Source organism: Triticum aestivum, chromosome 4A (assembly GCF_018294505.1).
Source record: "Triticum aestivum cultivar Chinese Spring chromosome 4A, IWGSC CS RefSeq v2.1, whole genome shotgun sequence".
In the NCBI taxonomy this organism is placed as follows: Eukaryota; Viridiplantae; Streptophyta; class Magnoliopsida; order Poales; family Poaceae; genus Triticum; species Triticum aestivum.
The window spans coordinates 597,205,367-597,216,206 of record NC_057803.1 but is presented as its reverse complement, the minus strand read 5'-3'; the positions used below and the strand labels follow the sequence as shown (position 1 = coordinate 597,216,206).

The window sequence follows — 10,840 nt, the reverse complement described above, 5'->3', positions numbered from 1 at the left end:
AGTGCCTCCTCGCGCTAGGAGGTGCCCTGGGGGCGCAACGACCACCGCGGTGCGCCAACGAGGGGAGGATGGTCCGAAAATATATAATAGAACATCTGCACCCCGGCCCTCTTATCTGGTGCGTCCATATGCCTCGGGATATGTGCCAGCAGTTCCCGTAAGATCGTCGGGCCACGGTTATATCGAGTGGGTTAGCAGTACCTTCCACCGTGATCTGCCTACTGCATAGCGCAGGGTACTGTTCAGCTAGAGTCAAGGATAAACAACTATCGGACACTCCAGGAGGCAGCCCGTGACTCTGGTCCATGTGCGTTCCTCCTCTTGCCTCTAGGAGCAGGCTAGGCGGGGGAGGGGGGTTCATCTAAGGCAGAGCATGGAGAGAACCCAAATCTGAGCGGGAGGCTGGAGTTTCTGGTACAAGAGGAGGCGCCGGGACGGGCGGGAATCCAGCGCCGGGCCGCAGCGGGCACCGCCTCTGTCATCTCGCGCCGCGGGCCATTGTACGGATCTAGCACAGGTAAATCTTTGATCTCAGCTATGCGCATAGGTTCTTTGGATGTTGGGATGTATTTTGGCATCAGGTACATATCAGGAGGGTGATTATTCATGGTCCTCTGTGTTCTGCAGGCCAGATTAGGTCCGCGGACAGCTCGGTCACGGGGATGGGCTGTGCCATGGCACAGGTCGTTAGTCCAGGGAGCGTGGAAATCCAAAGCCGTCAACCCGTCGGCGTGGCCCCGTCATTGCGGGGTTGCTCTTGGATCTTGAGGGAACGAGGGCGGCGTCGAGGACGGCTTGCGGTGTGGTAGAATGGAGGAGAGCGACCTGGAGTTCGTGCTAGATCTGGTGGACAGGTAAGCTCTTCTTTTCTGCCGCCCCTATATTGATTCATAGACCTCTTCTTGAACTCCAGTGCCCGCAGATTCCCACTTCGAGAAGAGTTCGCGGATAACCTTGAGCACCCGGATCCGGTGCCGCTGAGGCTGCTGCCCAGGGGGAGGCTGGCGCTCTTGGCCCGGAGGATTCAAATGGTGAATCTGGTTAATCGGGAGGCACCTCGATGGACGAAAAGGTGAGCCGTCTTGTCCCCATGGTCTGATTGTATAGTGAATTTGAGTGCATTTGTAGACAGACAGTTAAGTTCAAGGACTCTGATGGTGATTCGCCAAACAATATATTTAGTTAATTTGAAATCATGGGAGCAGGTATTTGGTTTTGGCGTGTTTCAGGTTAGATGTCGAAAGGTTTTTAGAATTTCACATAAGAGGAGCGTTGCCACGAACCAGGTTACATATCAGGAGTCCGTGGATTAAATGTTTTGACAAACCAGTTAACAATTTCCTGAGAAAACGCTACGGTCTGCAACACACCAGTTTTGTGTCAATTGACTGGACGAAGCATTATTGCTGCAGCTTAAGAGGGAGTGCACTGCCAGACAGAACTTCGTGCGCTCCACGGATGAACGCACTGGACCAATCTGTACGGAAGTTTGCTGAGGAACCGACAAAGAGTGTGATTAAACCAGAATTAGGAATAAGTTTCGATTCTTTGGACGATGCATACGACTTCTACAGTCTGTATTCATGGGAAGTTGGATTCGGTATTAGATATGGGCAAAGCTGACTGAATGCAGAAAGAATCAAGTCGATGCAGGAGATAGTGTGCGGTTGCTCGCTAAGTTGTGGTACGACATACTATGCGTGGGTTTCTTTTTTGTGCAGCTTTGGTTTGAAAAAACGGCATCATGGAGTGAGCTGATGTGCCATCACCTTTCTTGATTCTTTTTCAGGGAGCTATGTGCGGTTGTCTCCACTGCATATGAACCTGAGTCTGGTATGTTTGGATTGAATGCAGATGAGCTTTGTAAGGAAGAAGTCCTTGTACATCTCTCATTTTGTTTTAAGTACACGTACGCATAGCTCAAAATAGAATAGATTTAATTGTATAATAATAGCAATACATGAACCGCAAATGCTCAACAAAGTTTTTCTTTCATGATAGGAAACAAACACGTGACACGTCTGACATTGGCGACATGGGAGACTATGCATATTACCCTGTCCGGCCGGGCGTTGGAAAAAACTTGTCTCAGATACGTCTCGTTTCACATGCAGCTTTATATGATGCGGGATTTTCTATGACAAAAATTACGAATATGGTGTACAAATGACCACAGAAGATCACCAACGAGTCACTGCGCGCATCACGGGCCCACGGCCTCACGGGCATGGCTCCGCATACTGTGTGAGCGGAAACGACCAAACCTGTGCAGAGTGTAGGCTCACGTCGATTCAACCCGTCGCCTAGGCTCGTAACAGGCATCTGTAACGGTAATAGGAGTACGTAAAACTGGATTCCGTGACGGACATCTCGAGGTACAACACAACGATTCAAGCGCTAAGATAACGCGACCCCGGTTCAGCTGTTCTAAAATTCCGCATCCGAGGATGGTCGCTGGCCGGTCGCGGCGGGGCGCGAGGAGGAGAGAGCCATGGAGGGCTTGCCGGATCTGGGGAGGAGAGGGCCACGGTGACCTCGGTAGGCAGCGGGGAAGATGGATCCCGCTGCCGAGGAGGACGGCAAACAGAGGCCGGGGGCAGCCCGATCCGGCGAGAGGGAGGCCGGGGACGGCCTGATCCGGCGGCAAGGGAGGCCGGGGGAGGCCCGAATTTGGCGGCGAGGGAGGCTGGGGGCGGCCAATCCGGCGACGAGGGATGCTGGGGATGATGGTGGTTGGTGCGGAAATTCAAGGGCCTCCGGGGTGGGGCGGGGCCCGGGCGGCGGGAGCGGTGGCTTCAGGGCAAGGCGGAGGAGGTTGCGGTGGCTCGGCGGATCGAGGCTGGGCTGGGTGGTCGGTGTGGCAGCGCGTAGAGGAAGGCAGGGTGGTGCGGGGCTGTGGCAACCGCAGGAGGAAGAAGGTGGGAGGGGAGGTGGGTTGTGTGTGAGCGTGGGGGTGGGGGTGGGTCGTGTTGGGCACTAGTGGGGTAGGTGGTAGGTTTTTTCACCGTGCAGTTCGGTTCCGGGCACTCGTGCGGTTGTTTTTTGTTATCAGAATAAGCCGTGTTATTAGAATAAGACTCTTAAGGGGTGTTATCATAATAGACCCATATATATATATATATATATATATATATATATATATATATATATATATATATATATATATTTGAGATGTTGAGTTTTGTAGCTATATATATGAGATGTTGATTTTTTTAGATATAACATAGATGTTGAGTTTATTTGAAATATGAGATGTTGAGTTTATTTGAACACATATGACATACGAGATATATATGAGAATTTACAATCATCTATTCATTGTGTGAGAAGGAGATGTTGAGATTCTTATAGATTAATACATATGAGATGTTTAGTCTGTACCGATATTTGAGATAAACTCATATATTGTTTGAACTTTGTAAGGATGGTTTGGCTTCTCGACGATGCCTATGACACACAACACTGGGCCTACATGATGCGCGAGAAGGGGCTGGTAATAATGAGTAATCTAAATATTTAGCAAACTTGCCTTTAGTTGAAATTGACATGCCCTAAGATTTGTCATTACTTGTTTTTTGCAGAAGCTTGAGCCTCTGAAGATTTGGTATCACGGGGTCTCTGGTCCTGCCATGCCGTACGACGAGCGGTACACACCGTACATCCAGTAGGCAGGACTCCTCCCGTGGATTCAGTTGGTCAGCCAGTCCACGCCGAACCTCAACGCTCCACTGGTGTCTGCTCTTGCTGATCGGTGGAGGCCGGAGACGCACAATTTCCATTTTAGGACTAGAGAGATGACCGTGACGCTCGAGGATGTCTCCTTGATCACTGGTCTTGCTATCGATGGGAGGCCTCTCTGTATGAGCACCGATTCTGATGGGTGGCGCCAGCAGATGATTGCTCTTATTGGTATGGCTCCTACCGAGGCTGAGGCTGATGTAGAGGAGGGAGAAAAGAAGAAGAAGAAGAAGGAAAGGAAAGCAACCGGAGCTGCTTTCACGTGGATTCAAAGGAACTTTGCGCATTGCCCTGCGGATGCCAATGATGATGTGATCCAGACACATGCTCATGTCTATATGTGGTACGTTGTCTCGAGGACTTTGTTTCCCGAGTCCACGGGCAAGAACGCTCCATGGATGTGGCTGAAGGCGTTGACCGTCTTCGATAGCAGATGGAGCTGGGGTTCAGCCACTCTTGCATAATTGTACCTTGCTGTCAAGTTAACATTGTTTTCTTTCATATGTAGCTGGATGATGTGTGTAGCAGGATCACAGATAGGGCAGGCATTGGTGGTAATATGCTTCTACTTTCTATATGGAGCTGGGAGCGTCTGCCTGTTGGACACCCGAAGAGCGCGAAGTTTAATCCTTGGGATGAAGACGACGAATTACGGCGCCCCACTTGGGCTTACAAGTGGGATGTGGTGGCGGAGATGACGAACGATGTCAATCTCATGTACCAAAAGTGCATTGCCGAGTTGGACACGATTTCTCCTGAGTAGGGAACGAGGACATTACTTCAGTCATTTCTCATGCTTGCCTGAATAATTGTCATCAATGTTGCATTGTTGTCCTATTTCATAGGTGCAATGACAGCCATATGGCGCCAATGACACAGTAGGGTACACTCTAGAGTTTGCCATCAACCCGATGCGCTTGCGGGGTAGGGATCTTTGGCTCATATAGTGGCCACTAATATGCAACTGGGCGGTTGAGCTCCATTTGCCACATCGCGTGTATCATCAATTTGGTCCATTCCAGCCTCACCTGCCGGATTGGGCGGACACATACAAAGCACTTCATAAGTAAGAGAGCATGAACCGTATTGACTAAGCGTCGCCACTCCTTCTTGATTGTGCTAATGTTTGGTTTTCTACCATGCAGGTTGGACAGGAGAAAGTAGCGGAAGATAAAGGACTGGGACAAGCATCATGCTAATTCGTATGTTACCCGCTTTCATCTTTGTGTGGAGCAAGCTCATAACAGTGCACACGCCCAGCTTCTTGAGCATAGCTCACTTGCTTTCGATAACTACTTACGATGGCTTCTTGAAAATACTCGAGTTGAGATATGCCCGCCGGCACACAATGAGGACATTCTTGAAGACCCCCTAAAATTTGAGGATCTATCAAAGGGGAAGTACAAAAAAGATGTCAAGGAAGGGCTAGGAGTCCCTTCTGTTCTGGTGATTAACTATGTGGTAAAGTGTTCCCTTCTTTACTTTCCCGTTGGCCGTATTACACATGTTTGAATGGCTAACATGTTACTTCGTTCTCATCCGCAGCGCAACCAGATCAAGCTGATGGAAGCCAGTCTATTCTGGAGAAGACACTGGTTGGACAAGGCAATGATGAAGGTCCACTATGGAAATTTCTCAAGGTACATATCGCACTCAGGTGTCCATGTTACATATCTTGCGGATTTGGTATTTTATACACTTGTTCATGTTACATCGCCAGGCCTAGAAGTTAAGGCGGTTATCGAACCTTCTCGGTTGCCGTGACCCAAAATATGATGAACCATATGCCTCTAGGTCTGGTACACCATCAGACCACTTATCTCACCATGAGGGGAACGATGTGAGTTCCTCACATGCTTATCTGGATGATGAGGGTGCGGTCACCCAAGAGCTATGACTAATCTTTTAGATGTAATTCTCACTTGATCGCGACGCCGGTCTTTACCATATTGTTTTATTGTGTGATAGGTTGATGAGATTGATGACGACATTACTTTGGCGGACGCTCAAGTTCGGTCCGCATACATGTTCAAGTGTAGGCAGCCCATACGCCGGTATACACCCACCGACTTTGACAACAGAGGCAACCCAAAGGTGGTCGCATGGAGCTTGCGGATGCCGAGCTTGGATGATGAGGCGGAGGAGGAAGTGGAGGCAGAGGATGCTCGTCCTGGCAGGAGGAATTAGACCGCTAGCAGGCGTGGCACAAGGAACACACATGGAAGGCATTAGTACTTGTCGTTTTTATTATGAAACTGAACTTGTCGCTGTTTCATTAGGTTGATGAACTTGTGAGGTTATGTGATGTGTTGGTGAACTCTTAGTAGTGTGGTACTTGTGTTTGCGAACTTGTAGTAATGTTTGAATTGTCCTAAATGATGTGATGTTCAAGTTATTACTTGTGTTTGTTCAGTTTCTGCAGTTTACAACACTGCACTACACTTTTGAATTGAAATTGCTGTCAAAAGAGTTTTTGTTTCTGCAGTTTTGCAGTTAACAGCAGTGTAGCCTCTGGCACTACACTATACTATGCAGCGCCTAACAGTCAGGCGTCACACAGTATAGTGCAATGCCCATTTCTGAGGTGCTGCACATCTGGATGCGGATCCAGAGAGCAACCGAAACTTTGCAGCAGGATTTCGTGCCAAAAATTTCTAAGTTAGTGTGCAACGCCCAGGACACAGGCGTTGCACTACATTGTGTGACGCCTGATTGGGCGTTGTACAATATAGTGCAGTGCCTCAGTCCTGGGCGCCGCACTTCTATTAACTGCAAAACTGCAGAAACGTGAGCTATTTTGAGAGCAATTTCAAATCACGTAAACATCACAACACTTACAATAACTTGAACTTCACAACAATTTGAACGAACAGAAGTAATATGCCGATGAGTTCATCACTTAATCCAATTCAAACATTAGTACAACTTCGCAAACACAAGTAGAACACTACTAAGAGTTCACCAACATATCACATAACCTCACAAGTTCGCGACACATTCATGACAAATACCGCATGGGTACATCCGGTTCCATGACGAGTGCACCGAAGCGAAGTCCCTACTGAGTCGAGCGAGGCCATTTTCCCTTCTTGTCATGTGCTGAATCCTCCTCTTGCACCTCGCGAGCCTTTGCAAGCTTTCTTGCCCTCTCCTCCTCATGAACAAGTTTCGCTTGGCGTGCCCTCTCCTCCTCTCGTTTCTTCCGCTCCACCCTCTCCTTTTGACGACGCTCTTCCTCCAAGCCTCTTCGAAACGATTCTTTGAACCTCCGCTGGCTTCTGAGATAGTCTTGATATTGGTCCTTTTGGACATCTTCTGGCACTTCATGATCTATCCACGGGAAGTACTTGTAGAGAGGAGGCGGTGAGTGCATACGAAATTTTTGTTAGTGTTGACACACATTTGAGAGTAACATTTTACTTCTCTAGCTTACCGGTGGTTGGTCATAGGCGTTAGTTGGAATCGCACAATCATAAGCATAGTTCGGGCGTACAAAATATCTCCTCCCTTCCGTCCATGACTTCTTTCGGTTGGTAGATACCTTCACCTTGTAAACATCTCCACACCAACATGGCGGGATGTTGACATATTTCTCCTTTACGTTGTCCAAAGATGCGTCCTCCCACTTGTTCGGCATGTATTCTTGGTTAGCACACAGTGGCCTCGTCATGGAACCGGATGAAGCCATGCCTACAAAACTAGGGTTTCCCCACAAATTTCAACACATTGACATGTACATAGGTAAATGCATGAACACATTCAAATGCCTAACCCTAGCCAAAACTAGGGTTTCCCAAGAAATTTCCACACAAATTTCCAAATCCAATCAACAACTAGGGTTTCCCCAAACTAGTAGGATTTGAGGTAATGTGAGAATTCATTTGGATGAAAATGAGGGGATCGGAGGAGATTACCTTAAGGTAGGGGTTGCCTTCGAGATCCATAGACAAAATCTCCGGATTTGAGAGGGGGAGAGAGGAGGGCAGAGGGGAGGCACTGAGCTTAGGGTTTGTGTGTGTGGGGTGGGGGTGGGTGGGAGGGGTGGTTGCAACCTAAGTGACACACAGCTGTGCAGCGCCTAAGGCCTAGGCGCTGCACATTAAAGCACGCAGCGCCTAGCTCTTAGGCGCTGCATAGCTCGAGTGGCTACTGGAATGCTTCATCTCTGGACTGGCATGTCCAGACGTGCCGCGCCCAAGGGAAGGGCGCTGCACTAGATAGTGAAGCGCCTGTCCCTTGGGCGCTGCATGTCTCGACATGCCAGTCCAGAGAGTAACAGAAGCATTCCAGTAGGTTTTCCCTCCGAAATTTTTCTAAGTTAGGGTGCAGCGCCCATGCATCAGGCGCTGCACTAGACACTTAGAAAATTATCGGAGGGAAAACCTACTGGAATGCTTGTGTTGCTCTCTGGACTAGCTTGTCCAGATGTGCAGCGCCCAAGTGCAGTGCCTGTCCCTTGGGCGCTGCACATCTGGACATGCCAGTCCAGAGAGCAACAGAGCAGTCCAATAGGTTTTCCAGTGTGCGGCCCCTATGGGTCGAGCGCTGCACTAGATACTGCAACGCCTTACCCCTGGGCGCTGCTCTGTCTGCTGATTTCACATACATAATGCTTTTTGGGTTTTGTGGCTGGCATACTATGTCACATAATCATAAGTAATAGCACATACAGTAGTCCAAAACACTTAAAAGAGACATAGCACATAGAGTTGTCCAAATCACATAGTCATACACACATATAGGAGTTATAACACATAAAGTTGTTGGGTTGGAATGGCGCCATACCTACGAAAATGGCAACATAATAGTTAGTCACACAATGCAAAATGACAATAACAAAATAAAAAGATAATAGCAAGTGACATACGTACAACAATGGTCCATTGAGCTAAGAAAACATTCCCCCACTACGTCCGCCGCCAAGGCCAAGATCACCACCACGGCCATAGCCACCACCAGGGACTAGGCCATCACCATGGCCTCTACCACCACCGCGGCCTAGACCACCACCACGGCCTCTACCACCACCACAGCCAAGACCTTCACCACAGCCAAGACGATCACCACGACCTCTACCACCACCACCACGGCCAAGACCGTCACCACGGCCTCTACCACCACCACGGCCAAGACTGTCACCACGGCCTCTATCACCACCACGGTCTCTACCACCACCACGACATCTTTTAAGACCTAGTTGACTACCTCTTTGTTGCCTAGTTCCTCGTTGGCTTGGTTGATTTGATTGGTTTGGCACTTGGGCACTAGTTTGACTTGGTTGGCTACTCCTTGGTTGACTTGGTTGGCTACCATTTGCTTGGTTGTGCTTGCATCATTTTTCTTTGATCTCTTTCTTGGTTTGGTACAAGTTCTTGGGTTGTGTCCCCACCATTGCACTCCCACAACGGGATTGCTCACGAGGCTCTTGGAATTGGCCGGTGCCGGTTTCTCGACCGCCACCACAGCCCCATCCGTCCATGTCACCTCTAAGATGCTTTGTCTTACGTCTTCCCTGTCTAATGACCTTCAATTCCGGGTCCGGCCATAGTTGAAATCCATGATACTCCGGCCATTGTGATTGGTCCAAGTATGGCTGAAACCGGGAAGCCCATGTATTCTTGACCGTCATGATTGAGAACTCGAACTCCCGCATGGTAAGAGGGTGATTGATGTCCACATTCCTAACATGGGATGCGTTTAACAAGTGCGAGCATGGGATATGAAGCAAGGATGGCCTCATGCAAGTGCAATCACACCGTGTTAGGGAGACCTTGAAAGCCCGGCCTCCGTGTTGGTGGCCATCGTTTGTGCTTCCTCCAGGCTCTTTCTCACTTCATACATCCAATCGTTGTCGTCAAGTACAACTTCTTCGGTCTGCCTTCCGTGATTGAAATTACAACCATTCTTCAACCTTTGGTGGCAAATTGTACTTGTGCTTTTCCTTGTTCTCACCAGCAATTTGCTTATCCGTCTCCATTGAGTACTTTAAAAAGTATGTATTCATCTTGTCAAATGTCTATTGAACTATTGCCGTCACGGGTAATGCACGTACACTCTTGAGCACCCTATTAAAGCATTCTGCCATGTTGCTTGTCATTTGACCGTACCTCTGGCCATCTTCATCGAAAGCACGTGCACACTTATTACTTTCAACAATGTTCTTATTGAGAAATTCAGGACCACCGAGATCAAGTTTCTTGTGTGTGAGAAATGCATTGAACAAGCTGGCGAACCGCTTGTCGGAGAAAGCGAGACAACAATCTTGAAGATCATCGGCCAACTCCTTGATACCACATGCCCTATAGAAGTTTGCACAAAAGTGCCTCATGCACCATCGATGGTGCAACTTTGCATGTCCGGGAATGTCAACCACCACCGCGTTTAGAATTCCTGGATGGCGATCCGATATGACACAAATTTCCCTTTCAGCCGATAATACCCTTGTTCTCAATTGACGCAAGAACCACTCCTAGTTATCATTGTTCTCCACCTCAACCAAAGCGAAAGCCAAAGGCAACACCCGGTTATTGGCATCACTTGCTATTGCAACCAATATAGTGCCCTTGTATTGTCCGGTCAAGAACGTGCCATCAATGACTATGACGTGCAGACAATGCTCAAAAGCCCTCACACATTGCTCAAAGGCCCAAAATGCACGGCCAAATACTCGGACGGTCCTCCTGTTGTGAATCAATGTTTGGTGCCCATGAGGCTCTACCACGTGAACCATGCCTAGGTTTGTGGCGGCCATATCTAACAACAACCTAGGGAGTCGGTGGTGTGCTTCCTCCCAATTGCCATACAACATCCTGAATGCGGCTTGCTTCACCTTCCATGCCTTGGCGTACTTCACCTTGTAATGAAAGATGGCTTTCACAAGGTCAATGACACTCTTAATGCTCATTGTTGGAAGTGTGGATATTTGGTTGGAAAACCTATAAGTGATGAACTCGGACGTGAGTTGTCTGTGTTCTTGGGACACAAGCTTGCCAGCCGCATTCTTGTGTCGGCACATGTGACTTGGTACACAACTCACTCTGTGCCAAGTGGGACCTCCTTTCCATGGCCTTGCACGCACAATCCATGGACATCTTGGCACTTC

The 10,840-nt window shown here is 48.7% G+C and overlaps 1 protein-coding gene across 14 annotated transcripts; it reads left to right on the top strand.

The window, feature by feature from the left end:
- The first annotated feature begins 226 nt into the window (after positions 1–226).
- On the top strand, positions 227–6,055 carry LOC123087376 (uncharacterized). Of its 14 annotated transcripts, none has more exons than XR_006441328.1 (13): positions 227–517; positions 628–854; positions 923–1,072; positions 1,413–1,684; positions 1,790–1,833; positions 2,002–3,493; positions 3,582–4,081; positions 4,247–4,497; positions 4,584–4,804; positions 4,884–5,199; positions 5,284–5,378; positions 5,459–5,578; positions 5,707–6,055. XR_006441328.1 is itself a non-coding variant. In XM_044509378.1 (6 exons), exons 2-5 carry the CDS (start codon positions 811–813, stop codon positions 3,474–3,476), a joined length of 291 nt encoding a protein of 96 aa, XP_044365313.1. In that variant the 5' UTR covers positions 228–517; positions 628–810; the 3' UTR covers positions 3,477–3,493; positions 3,582–4,241. The 14 variants fall into 14 exon arrangements, 4 of the variants coding, with proteins under 4 accessions (XP_044365313.1, XP_044365311.1, XP_044365312.1 ...); XR_006441327.1 differs by having other exon boundaries at positions 3,582–4,497; positions 4,884–4,940; positions 5,068–5,199; XR_006441330.1 differs by having other exon boundaries at positions 3,424–3,493; positions 3,582–4,497.
- Positions 6,056–10,840: the final 4,785 nt, after the last annotated feature.